This window comes from Chiloscyllium punctatum, chromosome 27, assembly GCF_047496795.1.
Source record: "Chiloscyllium punctatum isolate Juve2018m chromosome 27, sChiPun1.3, whole genome shotgun sequence".
Classification (NCBI taxonomy): Eukaryota; Metazoa; Chordata; class Chondrichthyes; order Orectolobiformes; family Hemiscylliidae; genus Chiloscyllium; species Chiloscyllium punctatum.
The window spans coordinates 52,370,716-52,387,569 of NC_092765.1; the positions used below are offsets into that span (position 1 = coordinate 52,370,716).

Here is a 16,854-nt window from a genome sequence, read left to right on the forward strand (position 1 = left end):
AGCACATGGAACTGAAGGAAACTTGGCGAGATGGATCAGAAACTACCTTCGTCATAGGACACAAAGGGTTGTGGTAGAAGGCTGTTTGAGTGGCTGAAGGTCAGTGTCCAGTGGTGATACACAAGGGTCAGTATTGGGATTCTTATTACTTGCTTTATACATAAATGATATAGATAAAAATGCAGGGGAATGTTAAGCAAATCTGGTAGGGTGGTTAATAGCGAAGAAGATGTTGTAGATTACAGGAAGATATAGATGGGTTGGTCAGATAGGCAAATCATTGGCAGATGCTATTTAACCCTGACAAGTGAATGGTGATGCACTTTGGAAGAAGAAACAAGGTGAGGGAGTTTTTAATGAATGGCAGGACACTGGGTAGCTTAGAGAAACAGGGGGTAATCATTCACAGATCCCTGAAGTTGGCAGAGCATGTGAATAGGATAGTTAAAGCAGCAGATGGGACACTTGCTTCCATCAGATGTGGCATAAAGTATTAGAGCAATGAGAAAATATTGGTAAGGTCACAACTGGAGACCTGTTTACACTTCGGGTCACCTCACTATGGGAAGAAAGTGATAGCACAATAAGAGGTACAGAGGAGCTTCCTGGGATATTGCCTGGGATGGAGGTATTGAGCTGTAAGGAGAGACTAGATAGGCTTGGATTGTTTTCTTTACAGCAGAGAAGACTGAGGAGGAACATGATTGAGGTGTATAAGAATATAAGGGGTATGGACAGGGTGAATAAAGATCAGTTGTTCCCCTTGGTTCAGGGGTCAGTCACGAGATGGCTTTGTTTTAGGGTAAGGGGCAGGAAAGTCAGAGGGGATTTGAGAAAAAAAAACCTTTTCACTCAGGGGTGGTGGGAATCTAAGTAAACTGCCTACGAAGGAGGTGGAGGCTGGAAAACTTACAACCTCAAACAAAATTTGGATGAGCCCTTCAAATATAGCATTCAAAGAAGTAGGACAAGTGCAGGAAATTGAGATTAGTGCTGGTTATTGTTGGTAAAGGCTTGATGGGCTGAAGGGATTTTTTTGCGATGTATGTATCTATGAGAAACTCTCCTGTGAGTATGGAGAATCAGAGCTGCTGCCCAATGACTGTATACAGCCACTGTCACTCTCCAACGAGTACACACAGAGTATCTCTCAAATGAGTACACACAACCTGTTAGTACATAGATTCAGAATAAATCTCCAATGTCTATGCACAGCTACAGTCATTCTCCAATTTGTATAAAGTGCCAGAGACACTGTCCAATGTCTATACAGATCCATGAATATACACAGCAACAATTACTCTGCTATGGGTTCACACTGCCCAGAATCACTGTCCAAAGACTATAAACAATCAAAGTCACTCTCCAATGAATATATCCATTTGGAATCACTCTCCCATGTGTATACACAGCCAGAGTCACTCTCACATGACTTTACACAATCAGGATTCATTCCTTCCATTGATCAACAGGTCGTACCCCCTACCTGTCTTCACCTATCCCTACCTCACCACCCTGCCCCCACCACCCCCTTTATCTGCAGCTCCCCCCACACCCAGCCTGAGTCCTAAAGAAGAGTTACACCCGAAACATCGACTTCTCCACCTCCTAATGCTGCCTGGCTTGCTGTTTTCTTCCAGCCTCCTGCCTATCTGTCTACTTTGGATTCCAGCATCTGAATTTTTTTTTGTCTCTATACACAACCAGAATCACTCTCCAAAGAATTTACACCATCAGAGTGACTACCTCATGACCATATACAAGCAGAGTGACCCTCCCATAGGTACATACCGCCAAAGTCACTCTCCCATGAGTGTACACAGCATGTGTCACTCTTGGAGAAAGTGAGCACTGCAGATGCTGGAGGTCAGGGAGTGGAGAGTGTGGTGCTGGGAAAGCCCAGCAGGTCAGGCAGCATCTGAGGAGCAGGAGAATCGACAGTTTGGGTATTAGCTCTTCCCTCTTGTATGATTGTACATGACCAGAGTCATTCACCAACCCTCCCATGTGTACACCTGTTCAGTGTCACACTCCCATGAGTATACCCATTCAAAGTCACTCTCTGATGAGTATTCTATTCTCCCACTTTCTGATCACAGTTTTCAGGTATTAGTAAATACTTCTGGAGCAGGTAGATCATGGATCCAGACCTCCTGTACAGCAACAATATAATTCCACAATGCAAAATGCACCCGTATCTCCTCAATTTTTTTTTAACTATCTTCCATGCCTTCACATAACCTTATTCAGCCTTCATTACTTTCTCCCTTCCTGCAGCCCCCTATTAAGCTGCCTTTCCTAGCATTTTGCAAATCCTCAAATAACTTTCATATGATCTCTCCTGCATCTTCCACCCCAACAGCTCAAACAAAATGCTGTGCAGGGACTCAGTCCCAGCTCTGTGCAGCTACAGGGTGCTTGTACAGGTGCAACCTTCCCAGAGCTAGCGACAGTGTCCCAGGAATCTAAAGCCTCCCTGCCCCTGCAGTCATATGTTCATCTGTCTAACCTTCTTCTCACTTGCATGTGGCCCTAAGCATCATCTGCAGATTATCACATTTAAGATCCTGCTTGTTAATCTCCTCCCTGAACTCTGGCTGCAGACCACTGATGGCACCAACATGGACCATTTTATCTAGGTCTTATCCTTCTCCCAGATACATGTCCTGTGGCCTCTCGGTCACATCTTTAACTGTGGCAACATGAGTCAATGTTCATTCTGGAGTCATATCTATGGCTACTGAAATGCCTGTTACTCACTAATGACTCCTCTTTCAATATTTGCTTTCCACTGTCTTTCTTTCAGTCCTGTACAGTTTACATACCCAGAGCTATAAAGAGCTTGGGACTTCCTGCACACCTCTGAGGAAAGCTTTATCCCCATCAATATCCAGAATGGAAAATCTATTCCTGAGTGGGGTCTCCTGCACTACCTTCCTGTTTCTCGGGGACTGTCTGACAGTCACCCATTCCCTATCTTCCTGCATCTTTCTGTTGTTGTACTTCCTTGCATGTGGCACTCTGAGTCATTCAAAGATTACTATTTTTGATTACTATCTTGCTAACCATCTGCCTCGTTCGCTAAGTTCCAATTGCTGTTCCACATCCCCTTCCTGTTCCAGAGGCAAAACTGTTGGCCCATATAATAGGATTGGTTTTCATTCTGCATAGTTGGCCAGGTTACGGAGAGAAACTGACCAGTCTTGGTGAATAATCTATACCTTGTGCCTGATAACAGAACACTCCTTTGAGGCAGTGTATCCCTGATAGGATTCTGAGGAAGGCACTGGCTGTTTGTTCTGACCAACAGACCAAGAGGTTCAGCAGAAAGACAACATTGGCTGAAAGCTCTCTGGCACCTGAATGATATTTCCAGACTGCAGCAGTGGAAGCGCACAACTTAATGGCTGCTTACCTTGCTCAATGGCTTCTTGCACTTTTTCAGAATCAGCTGAGAGATAAAGGTTGGTGTGATATGCTTTCAGATACTCAATTGGACTCTTCCCACCCGTCATGCAGAATCTTTCAACAGACAGCCCTGGAAAGGAAGGAAGGATGGATACATCAGTGATTGTAGTCATGGAGAGGAATAGGAGCAGACGGAATGGGAACATATTTAATTGTGGGAGGGGGAATTACAATGCTATTAGGCAGGAAGTGTGGAGCATAAATTGGGAACAGATATTCTCAGGGAAATACACAACTGAAATGTGGAGGTTGTTTAGGGAGTACTTGCTGTGAGTGCTGGATAGGTTTGTCCCACTGAGGCAAGGAAGGGATGGTAGGGTGAAGGAACCTCGGATGACAAGAGATGTGGAACATCTAGTCAAGTGGAAGGTATAAGATTACTTCAGGTTGAGGTCTGATGAAGAGCTCATGCTTGAGACGTCGACTCTCTTGCTCCTTGGATGCTGCCTGAGTGATTGTACTTTTCGAGCGCCACACGTTTTGATTAAGCTTGAGGAAGTAAGGATCAGACAGGGCTTTAGATGGTAGCCAGGAAGGATCTGAAGAATGGACTTCGGAAAGGTAGAAGGAGGTATGGAAAAAACCTTGGCGAGTAGGATTAAGGAAAACCCCGAGGTGTTCTACACTTATATGAGGAACAAGAGGATGGCTAGAGTGAGGGTAGGGCCGATAGTGGAGGGAACTTGTGCCTGGAGTTGGAGGAAGTGGGAAGGTCCTTAATGATTACTTTGCTTCAGTATTCACTGCTAAGAGGGACCTTGTTGTTTGTGAGGACAACATGAAACAGACTGATTTGCTCGAACAGTTCCATGTTAAGAAGGAGGATGTGCTGAAAGTTTTGAGAAAAACATTAGGAAAGATAAGTCCCGTGGGTCAGATGGATATACCCAATGTTACTAAGGGATGCAAGGGAACAGACCATTGTGCCTTTGGCTATGATCTTTGCATTCTCACTGCCCACTGGAGTAGTGCCAGATGATTGGAGGGTGGCAAATGTTATTCCCTTGTTCAAGAAATGGAATAGGGATAACCCTGGGAATTATAGACCAGTCAGTCTTACGTCTGTGGTGGGCAAAGTATTGGAGAGAATTCTAAGAGACAGGATTTATGATTATTTGGAAAAGCATACTTTGATTAGAAATAATCAGCATGGCTTTGTGAGGGTCAGGTCATGCCTCACAAACCTTATCGAATTCTTTGAGGATGTGATAAAACACATCGATGAAGTTAGAGCAATGGATGTAGTGTACATGGATTTTAGAAAGGCATTTGATAACTTTCCCATTGTAGGCTCATTCAGAAAGTAAGGAGGCTTGGGATACACGGACATCTGGCTGTTTGGATATAGAATTGGTTGGCCACAGAAGACAGAGATTGGTTGTAAATGGAAAGTATCCAGCCTGGAGCTCAGTGACCAGTGGTATTCCACAGCGAACTGTTCTGGGGCTTCTGCTCTTTGTGATTTTTATAAGTGACTTGGATGAGGAAGTGGAAGGGTGGGTTAGTAAGTTTGATGATGGCATGAAGGTTGGTGGAGTTGTGGATAATGTGGAGGGCTGTTGTAGGTTGCAGCGGGACATTGACAGGATGCAGAATTGGACTGAGAAATGGAAGATGGAATTCAACCTGGAAAAATGTAAAGTGATTCACTTTGGAAGGTTGAATTTGAATGCAGTATACAGGGTTAAAGGCAGGATTCTTGGCATTGTGAGCTAATAGAAGGATATGTCCATAGATCCATCAGAATTTACTCAAGTTGATAAGGTTGTTAAGAAGGCCATAGTGTCTGTTGGATTTCATTAGCAGGGGGATTGAGTTTAAGAGCCGCGAAGTTATGCTGCAACTCTATAAAGCCCTGGCTAGACCACACTTGGAATAGTGCTTTCAGTTCTGGTCGCCTCATTAGAGGAAGGATGGGGAAGCTTTAGAGAAGGTGCAGAGAGAATTATCTGGACTGGAGGGCATATCTTATGAAGATGTCTTATGGAGCAAAGAAGAATGAGAAGTGACTTGATAGAGATGTACAAGATGATAAGGGGCATAGATAGAGTAGGTAGCTAGAGACTTTTTCTCAGGGCAGAAATAGCTATCATGAACGGACATAATTTTAAGGAGATTGGAGGAAGGTTTAGGGGAGATGTCAGAGGTAGATTCTTTACTCAGAGAGTGGTGGGTGTGTGGAATGCACTGCCAGCAGTGGTAGTACAGTCAGCTACATTAGGGACATTTAAGCAACTCTTGGATAGGCACATGGATGATTGTAAAATGAAGGGTGTCTAGGTTAGTTTAATCTCAGAGCAGGATAAAATTCAGCACAACATCGAGGGCCAAAGGGCCTTTACTGTTCTATGAGGCCACGTGAGAGATTAGTGGGAATCACTGATTGAGGGGTTAGTAAGTGAAGATGTCGGATTGTGAGGGGGGCAGTGATCGAAGGGTTAATAAGTGAGGGAGTCAGAGGGTGAGGGTTAGAGAGTGAGGGGGTCAGAGAGTGAGGGGGAGAGAGTGAGGGGGACAGAGAGTGAGGGGGACAGAGAGTGAGAGGGAGAGAGTGAGGGGGACAGAGAGTGAGAGGTCAGTGAATGACAGGTTAGTGGGTGAGAGTGTTCAGTGGATGAGGGGGTCAGTGGGTGAGGGGGTGTCAGAGAGTGAGGCATCAGAGAGTGAGGGGTCAGAGAGCGAGGGGATTAGTGAATGAGTCAGAGAGTATGCGGTCAGTGAGTGTGCGATTGAGATTGTGAGATCAGGAGAAGGAGGAATAATAATATAAGGAGCCTAGCCAGTCTTTTCTTGGTTGGTCTTTCCAGAAAGACTTCACTTGTCTGTGATAACAACTAAGACAAACCAATTCCCTATTTATCAAGCAACATACCTGTTTCCCTTTTACTCTGTCACTGACCATAAGAACAGACACAATATTAAATAAAAGCCACAACAAATCAACTTTATAAAGTTATTCATGAAGTATGAGTACAAATGACAGCTAATCACTTTTATGGGTTGCCTTATTGCCTGTCTCAGCCTGTCCTAGTGTTACTCCACAGTGCTTGGCCAGTGCCCACATTAGAACGCCTGAAATGTTAATGCCATTCAGTCAGAAACCAAGAACTTAGGCTGTCACTTGGTTGACAATCATCCTCAAGTAGTTTTGGCTGTAGAAAGCTCAGTTTTGGATTTCACTGCTTCAGCTTTGCTGGGTGGGTGACAGGAAACACAAAGACATTGGTAGAGTTGCAGTGTTAGGAAGATGAACAATAATAACACAGGATAGTAGGTTTGAGAATTTCAGAACCGTTTCTCTACCTTGGCTGATGGCTGTGTTGGATTATATCGAATGTTGGACTGCTGTGCAGGTCTGGAAGCCCCATTGGACATGGTGACCCACAGCAAGTATGGCAGCACACAACTTCTGTTTGAGTTTCCACTGCACTGCCAAAAAAGGTGCCACCTTCACTGACTGGTCACAGCATTGCTGGTTGAAACCCAAATGTAAAAGCAGAATTGGCCAAGGTCCCCTTGCTGCAGTGGATGAACACCAGGTTTTGTAGCAAACGTGTGCAGGACTTTACTCTGTTTGAGACCCTTGCTTTTTCTGATGTATACAAACAATTTGGAGATGGGTATTGAGGGCAAAAATTACAAAACTTACAAATGATACTAAACAAGGGGGAATTACGAGGATGATGCTGAGTGATTTCAGTGGGTGGCGCAGTGGCAGGGACCTGGGTTTAAATCCAGCCTTGTGTGACTGTCTGTGTGGGTGTCTCCCCGTGTCTGTGTTGGTTTCCTCCCACAGTCCAAAGATGTGCAGATTAGGTAGACTGGCCATGGTAAATGTGGAGTTACAGGGATAGTGTGGGGGGCTGGGTCAGTGTGGGATGCTGTTTGGAGGGTGGGTGCAGTCTTGATAGGCTGAATGGGATGATGACATTAACAAGTTGGCAAAGTGGGCAGACGCCTGGCAGGCGAATTTCCATGTGAGGTAACGTACTTTGGTAGATGCATCATAGAGAGATAATACAGGCTCAATGGTTTAACTTAGATGGGAGTACAGGATCCGAAACCCAGTTGAATCTTGGGGTTCATGTGCATGATTCTCTGAAGGTGGCCCGACAGGTTGAAACAGTTGTTGAGAAGGGTGATAGGAACGTTGAGTTATAAATAGAGGCATAAAGTATAAAAAAAAGGAAGTGATGCTATAAATCATTTGTCAGACCACATTTGGGGCATCCTGTTCAGTTCTGCGCACCTTATTTAAGGAAGGATGTTAAATCCCTGGAGAGAGTGCAATGGAGATTTATTAGAATGATATGAGGATGAAGGATTTTAAATACAAGGAAAGATAAGAGTAATTGAGCTCATTCTTTTTGCAGCAGAGAAGATTAAGAAGTGACAAAAACAGAAATTGCTGGAAAACCTCAGCAGGTCTGGCAACATCTATGGAGAGAAATCATAGTTATCGGTTTGGATCCAGTGACCCTTCCTCAGAACGCAGGGGAGTGTGGAGATTTATTCCATAGGAAGTTTCAAAAGACAGCTGGATATATATTTGAAAGTGATGAATTTTGAGTGCTATGGAATAGGATTAGAATCATTAATTGGTTGCTTTGTGCAGTGCAGACCTGAAGGGCCGAACAGCCTTTTCAGTGATGTCGACCTCTGTAACTCTACCTTCTCCATGGGGGATCAGAATATACAATCATCCACTTCCACTAGGTTTCTGCTTGTCCGTGAAGAGAGAAGACTATGTGTCAGCAAGTGTTTTGAGATGGTGTGCCTTTCAAATTGCTTCATTCTCAGTGTGTGTATGGTGAGAGTGTGAGGTGCATGTGTGAAAGTGTGGTGAGGTACAAGAATATTTGGAATATTAGTAACTATATTTTATAGATATGTTGATAGATGCGACAGAGTGTGCAGAGTGAGCATCTGTGTGTGAGAGGGAATGCAGAGTGTATGTGTGTGAGAGAGAGAGAGTGCGTAGTGAACATGAGAGAAAGGGAGAAACAGGAATGAGTATGTGATGTGTGTGTGAGAGAGATGGAGAGCAAGACAGCAGAGTGCGTTTGTGCGTGTGCAAGACAATGTGGGATGAGTGAGGGAGAGTGTAGAGTGTATTTCAGCAAGAGGCTGTATAGTGAGAGTGTGAGAAAATTAGAGACAATAGAGGGACAGTGTACAAGGATGAGAAACAATGTAGTGAGAATGTGAGAGAGAGACACACAATATAGTGAGACCGTGAGTATGAGTGCATGGGTTGATTCTGAAAGTTAGAGAGATTGTGAGAGACATCATGGCAAGTGAGAATCTGAGAGTGTGTGAATGTGAGAGTGTCAGAGGCGAGTATGACAGACCTGGTCAGAGTCTGAGTGAGTGTGAGACAGCAGTGTGTGACAATGACAGTGTGTATGAGAGATATCACAGAGAGTGAGCGATACTATAGGAAGCATGTGATAGATTGTGAATGTGAAACACATTATAGTGAGAGGGTGAGAATATGAGTGTGAGAGAATGTGCATGCAAGAACCCAATATAGTAAGCGTGTGAGTGTGACAACACAGTGAGAGAGTGTGAATGTCAGAGACATCGTAGTGAGAGGGTGAGTGTGAGAGAGAATGCGTGTGACAGAGTATATTGTGAGTAAGTGTGAGAGAGTAAGTGTGAGAGAGTGAGTGTGAGAGACAGCATAGTAAGAGTGCAAGTGTAAGAAACATCATAATGAGAGCACGAGTGTTTGAGAATGAATGTGAAAGACATCATACTGAGAATGAGAGTGTGTGAGAGTGAGAGTGTGTGAGAGTGTGAGTGTGTGAGAGTGTGAGAGTGTGAGTGTGTGAGAGTGAGACTGTGTGAGAGTGAGAGTGTGTGAGAGTGAGAGTGTGTGAGAGTGAGAGTGTGTGAGAGTGTGAGTGTGAGAAACATCATAGTGAGTGAGAGTGGATACAGGAGAAAGGTGTGTATGAAGATGCCTGGATATGAAGCTGGTGTGAGGATAATGCTCCACCTACCGTAATGGTTGATACTGTTGATAAGCCGCACTCCAACTTGTGCATGATTGTTAGTCACCAGAACAATATCAAAGAGCTCATCACTGGCTGGATACAGTTCACGGAGCTGCTCGTTCACAGATTCTACAGCCTAAAGAGAAACAAACACCAACTTACACTCATTACCCAGATCAGTGTGGACTGAGTGACAATGAGGATCACCATGCAGCAGTATGGATGGAGAGGGGGATGGGGAAAGGGAGAATGAGTTGAAGGAAATGGAGAAGGAGGGGGAGAGGGGAAAATGGGGAGAGAGGAGTGGGAAGAAGAGAGGGAGTGGAGAGAAAAGCGAGGGGAGGGAGGGCTGGGGAGGAGGGAGAAGAGAGAGGAGGAGAGGGAAGGAGAGACGGAAGGGCAGGAGGGGAGGGGGAGTTGAGGGGGAGGGTGGAGAAGGGTGAGAGAGGAATGGAGAGAGGGGAAAATGGAGGAGTAGAGGGAGAGGTCATGGGAATACAGTGAGACTGTGATGGTTCAATAATGGGCTCATTCCCCTTGACCCTACTCTCACTTGATGTCAGTGTGTGAGGTACTTGCATACACATACAACACACACCAAGGTACACACACTCACACTGAGGTCCTCACATTGACACAAATTCAAACTACAGTGCTCACACACAGTCACGCAGGTCCTTGCACACATGGATGCACACTGACATCCACATGCACATGCGTTCATACATTCTCCCATTGAGGTCTGCACACAGGCACAAAGTGACACTGAGGTCCGTATATGTGCTCATGCATGTGTGAACACAAACAGTTACACACAGAGGGCCTCATATGAACATTCTCTTGCTAATGTCCTCGCACACTCACACTCAGCTCCTCACAGACACATACTGAAACAAAGAGGTTCTCACACAGACACACAGATCCTCTCTCTCTCTCTCCCTCTCTCTCACACACACTTATTGAAAACCACTCATACACCCACATAGACAGACCCATTGACAGTGTGTGGATCTCAGTCTATTTGTTTGTGCGTGGAGCCCCACTGTGGTGCCCAAACGTACGCAGACCCTCAGTGTGATCTACATACCCAGACCCTCTCAGTGTGATCCACATACAATCACTCCCAACGTGATCCACAGATATAGGCACGCACGCGCATGCACACACACACACACACACACACACACAAAGTCACTCACTTACTTACTGCGGCACTCTTACACAATTTTCACACTCAGGTCTTTGCGCGCGCACACACACACATACTCACTGAGGTTCTCACAGAGACACACTCAGTCTCACTAAGGTTTTTGCATACACACACTCACACTGAGGTTCTCAGACAGACACAAACTGTAGTTCTCACAAATACACACTGGGGTCCTCCAACACACTGAGGTCCTCTCCCACTCTCAGTGAATATGTGTGTGTGTGTGTGTGTGTGTGTGTGTGTGTGTGTGTATATACGATGACCTCACAGTGAGAATGAGTGAGTGAAAGTGACAGAGTGAAAGAGAGAGAGAATGTGTGTGCGTGAGAGAGAGATAGAGAATGTGAGAGAGAGTATATCTGTGCGTGTGTGTCTGTGTGTATGGAGGACCTCAGGAATGATGAAGGGCTCCTGCCTGAAACGTTGATTGTCCTGTTGCTCGGATTTTCCTGTTTCCTGACCTGCTGTGCTTTTCCAGCACCACTCTAATCTTTACTCTAATCTCCAGCATCTGCAGTCCTCACTTTCACCTAAAACACATATCTGTGTAATTAAGGAAAGTGTAACTTAAGTACTCAATTTAGCACAGTAAATTTTATATCCACAATAACTCCTAACTTAATGAAGAAAATAATTAAAATAACCTAACAAAGTAGCATGAATATCAAAGGCAGTGCAAGGTGTCATGTTATATCGATGGAATGTGATACTGTTTTGAATGCTGAGGTAAGACCGGATAATTTGGACAACCCAAATACTGTTTGTGTACAGTGAGGGGGGATTGATACTGTTCTCTGCAGCAAAGAGCCTGAATCCAGGGGTTGTCTGGTTAGGATTTGGGACAAATGTTCGGGGTTAGAGAGATACTTACAGTGAGAGGGCAAAAACCAGGCATCAGAGTCCATTAAGGTTTCAATGAAAAAGATACAGCAGAGTAGCAAGGTGTAGAAGTCAAATTAATGGGCATAACCTCAAAGGATTGTTACCTCAGTGGATTGTTACCTAAGCTACATGACACAGGGTAAATCAGATTAGACAAATGAGTGTGTGGCTGAAAGATTGATACAGGCAAAGCAGGGTCTCATCTCTGGGGCACTGAAACCTCCACTGAGGAAAGTGAGATCTGTGCAAATGGGATGGTTTCCACCTGAACATGACCAATGTTCTTGCCAACTACAAAACTAGAGAGGTTGGGGTATCTTAAAATGAATCATGAAAAAGATAAGGCTGAAGGTTTTGCAGCAAAATTCAGCCAGAAGTGCCAAAGTGATGATCCCCTGATCCCCAGCATTACAGAAAACAGCCTTCTGCCAATTCAATTCACTCCATGTGATATCAAGAAACGGTTGGAGGCATTGAATACTGCAAAGGCTATGGGCTCTGACAACATTCTGTCAATAGTACTGAAGGCCTGGGCTTGAGAACTTGCCACCCACCTAGCCAAATTACAACATCTACATCTACCCGACAATGTGGAAAACTGCCCAGATATGTCCTGTATATAACAAGCAGGACAAATCCAACCCAGTCAATCACTGCCAGTCTGCTCTTGATCATCAGTAACGTGATAGAAAGCGTAATAAACAGTGCTGTTAAACAACATCTCTCAGCAATAACCTGCTCAGTAATGGTTTCCGCCAGGGTCCCACAAGCTCCTGACCTATTCCAGCCTTGGTTCAAACATGGACAAAAGAGTTCAATTCCAGAGGCCAAGTGAGAGTGACAGCCCTCACATCAAGGCCACATTTAATCAAGAGACCTGAGCAAAACTGGAGTCAATGGGTATCAGGGGCAAAACCTCCAGTTGGAATCACACATAGAACAGTACAGCACAGTACAGGCCCTTGATGTTGTGCTGACCTTTTATCCTACTCTAAGATCAAACTAACTGACACTCTTCATTTTACTGTCATCCATGTGCCTATCAGAGAGTCACTTAAATGTCCCTAATGTATCTGACTCTACTACCACTGCTGGCAGTGCATTCCACACACCTACCACTCTCTGTGTAAAGAACCGACCTCTGACATCGCCCCTAAACCTTCCACCAATTACCTTTAAATTATGCCCCCTCATGATAGCCATTTCTGCCCTGGGAAAAAGACTCTGGCTATCCACTCTACCTATGCTTCCCATCATCTTGTATCAAGTCACGTCTCAACCTTCTTCGCTCCAAAGAGAAAAACCCTAGCTACCGCAACTTTTTAGCATCCTGGGAAATTTCCTCTGCAACATCTCTAAAGCTTCCACATCCTTCCTATAGGGAGGTGACCAGAAAAGAACACAATATTCCAAGTGTGGTCTAACCAGGGCTTTATAGAGCTGCAACATAACCACACGGCTCTTAAACTCAATCCCCCTGCTAATGTAAGCCATCACACCATATGCCTTCTTAACAATCTTATCAACTTTGGTGGCAACGTAATAAGGGTTCTTTGAACATGGATCCCAAGATCCCTCTGCTACTCCACACAGCCAATAATCTTGCCTTTAACCCTGTATTCTGCATTCAAATTCAACCTTTCAAAGTAAATCACTTCACATTTTTCCAGGTTGAACTCCATCTGCCCAGCTCTGCATCCTGTCAATGTCCCATTGCAATCTACAACACTCTCCACACTGTCCAGAACTCCACCATCCTTCGTGTCATTGGCCAAAGTATTAACTCATCCTTCCACTTCCTCATTCAAGTCATTTATAAAAGTCACAAAGAGCAGGGGCCCCAGAACAGATCCCTATGGAACACCACTGATCACTGAGCTCCAGGCTGGATACTTTCCATCTACCAACACCCGTTGTCTTCTATGGACCAGCCAATTCTGTATCTAGACAGCCAAATTTCCTAAGCTTCCTCACGGTCTTAATGAGCTTACCATGGGAATCTTCATCAAATGCCTTGCTAAAATCCATACACACCACATCCACTATTCTACCCTCATCAATATGTTTTGTCACATCCTCATAGAATTCAATAAACCTACCCCTCACAAAGCCATGCTGACTATCTCTAATCAAACTATGCTCTTCCAAATAATCATAAATTCTGTCTCTCAGAATCCTCTCCAATAACTTACCCACCACCAACTTAAGACTGACTGGTCTGTAATTCCCAGGGTTAAAGAATTCTCTTTCTTGAACAAAGGAATAACATTTGTCACCCTCCAATCATCTGGTAGTAGTGCAGTGGACAGTGAGGATGCAAAGATCATCACCAAAGGTGCAGCAATATCTTCCCTCACTTCCATAGAAACCTTGGATATATCCCACGGGACTTATCTTTCCTCACATTTTTCAAAATATCCAGAACATCCTCCATCTTAAGGTCAACCTATTCAAGCACATCAGCCTGTTTCACACTGTCCTCACAAGCAACAAGGTCCCTCTCAGTAGTGAATATCAAGCAAAGTATTTATTAAGGACCTCCCCTACCTCCTCCAATTCCAGGCACAAGTTTCTTCCATTATCCCCGATCAGCCCTACCCTCACTCTGGCCAGCCACTTGTTCCTCACATAAGTGTAGAATGCCTTGGAGTTTCGCTTAATCCTACCCGCCAAGGCTTTTAAATATTTTTCTTCACATCCAACACCCCCCGATAGCCCCTTCCTATCCATTTGCTGGAGGTGTAACAACTGTTCATTTACCTCCTCCCTCCTCAGCATCCAAGGGTCCAAATATATCTTCCAGTGTAGCAGTGCTTTGCCTAGACTTCACACAATCTCATCTAAGGCATTCACTGCTCACAATATGGTCCTCTCTTCATTGGGGAAATGAAGCGTAGACTGGGTGTCCGCTTTGCAGAACAACTATGTTCTGCCGCAAAAATGACCCTAAGTTTCCCAATTGCCTGCAACTTCAACACATCATCCCATTCCCTGGCCAATCTCTCTGTCTCAGTCTTATTGCAGTAATCCAGTGAAGCTCAGTGTAAGCTGGAAGAACAGCTCATTTTTCGCTTGGAGTCCCTTCAAATTCTGGATTCAATTTTTTTTAGGTTAGATTAGATTCCCTACAGTATGGAAACAGGCCCTTTGGCCACACTGACCTTCCAAAGAGTAACCCACCCAGACCCATTCCCTGACATTTACCCCTGACTAATGTACCTAACACTATGAGCAATTTAGCATGGCCAATTCACCTGACCTGCACATCTTTGGATTGTGGGAGGAAACTGGAGCACCCGGAGGAAACCAGCGCAGACATGGGGAGAATGTGCAAACTCCACATAGAAGTCGCCTGTCTGCATTCAATAACTTTAGAGTTTGCTCTCTATGTCCTAGCCCCCACCTGCACACACCAAGCCTTGTTATCACATAGTCTGCTATTGCACACTACCCATTGTTAGCCACTAACGGTCTCCATTAATAACTATTTACCCACCTAGCCAGATTGTTATCCACAGCTTTGCTGGTCCAACTGTTCTCCTCTCTCTTTGAGCCGTATCCCCACCTATTGTTTACTCCTTAGCCCCTCCCCTCACCCGGTCTTCTGCATATAAACCAACAAACCGACATTTTCCTAGCTACCATCGGTTCTGAGGAAGGGTTACCGGACCTGAAACGTTAACACTGATTTCTCTTCACAGGTGCTGCCAGACCTGCTGAGGTTCTTCAATGGTTTCTGTTTTTGTACCTGATTTACAGCATCTGCAGTTGTTTCCATTTTTATTTCTCTATAAACAGATTTTGAAAGCAGCAGTCTTAGTGGGTAGGCTCCAGAGGACAGTCTTCAGGCAGATGGAAGATGGACCAGAAGAGGAGGAGGAAGATCGAGGGAAGAATTCCTTAGCCCCTCAGCTAGAGGGCAGGATTCTGCTCCGACCACTTTAATGCCACACTGAAATGTTCCACACTAGCAGCCTGCTTGTCCTCTGTTTCAGTGAACCATCCCCAACTAACAGTTGTACACTTTCTTTATCTAACTAACACAGAACATGGAACAGCACAGTACAGAAACAGGCCCTTCAGCCCCCCGTGTCTGTGCCAGCCACAATGCCATTCTAAACTAATCCCATCTGCTTGCTTGTGGCCCATATCCCTCTAATCGCTGCCTGTTGCTTGTGCATATCTAAATGCCTCTTAACCTTTCCTGTCATATCTGCTTCAACCACCTCTTCTGGCAGCACATTCCAGGAACATTCTGTCTTGTGTGGGAAAAAAAACTTGCCTCAAACATATCCTTTAACACTGTCCCCTTCTCTCGTAAAACTATGCCCCTTTGTTTTTGATATTCTCACCTTTGGAAAAAGACTATGAATATTTACCCTATGTACGCCTCTCATCATTTTATATACTTCTATATCAGGTCATCAGGAAATGTCAGGCCTTTGACACTTGAAAACAATCCAAGCTTGTCAAATCTCTCCTTATAGCTAATAGACTCCAATCCAGGAAACATCCTGGTAAACCCTACTTGCAGATTTTCCAAAACGTCCACATTGTTTCAAAAGTGCACATCAGAACTGCACATGATACTTCACAAATGGTCTGCTCAAAGTCTTGGATCATGTCTAAATCACTGCTTCTAAACAAACTTAAAAAACTAACAATAAATTCTTACCAATCTTTGGTATCGGTGAGCACAAACCCTGAATATCAATAAGATTAACAGGAGCCAAGGGGTTTTGTATTCAGATGAAGCATCGCATAGCAACAAGTAGTTGATTGGTCGATGGAGTAGTGAGCAGTTATTGATGACAAGAACATTTGTTTCCCAACAATTGTGCGATTGGTTCTCAATTAACTGAGCAGTTTAGAGCTGGGAACAAACTACAGAGGTGTTTTAACCTTCATCAAAACAGGAGCTCCGTCTAAACTCTAAACTAGTCGAACCAGGAACATTCCTCGTCACAATGAATGTTTCAGCACTCTACACCAGCATCTCACACAATGACAGCATCAACCTCAGTACTCAATACCAACAACTGCCAACCTCCTAGCACCATCCTTCAACTCATCTGCTTTATCCTCGATCACCTTTGGCAACCAGTTCTTCATCTAGACACACGGAACAGCCATGGGGACCAAATTTGCACCCCAATATGCCAACATTTTCATGCACAGGTTCGAACAAGACTTCTTCTTTACACAGGACCTCCAACCAACACTAAACACCAGGTATATTGACAACATTTTCTTTCTCTGGACCCATGGCGAGGAGTCACTGAAACAACTGCACAG

The 16,854-nt window shown here is 44.5% G+C and overlaps 1 protein-coding gene across 1 annotated transcript in view; it reads right to left on the reverse strand.

Moving 5' to 3' along the window:
* LOC140453704 (cytosolic 5'-nucleotidase 1A-like) overlaps positions 1 to 16,854 on the reverse strand; it is a 46,623-nt gene that overhangs the window by 24,695 nt on the left and 5,074 nt on the right. The window contains exons 3-4 of the mRNA XM_072548662.1: positions 9,474 to 9,603; positions 3,416 to 3,538 (exon numbers count right to left, since the gene is read on the reverse strand). Coding sequence (XP_072404763.1) covers positions 3,416 to 3,538; positions 9,474 to 9,603 — 253 coding nt within the window. The remainder of the gene's footprint in view (positions 1 to 3,415; positions 3,539 to 9,473; positions 9,604 to 16,854) is intronic.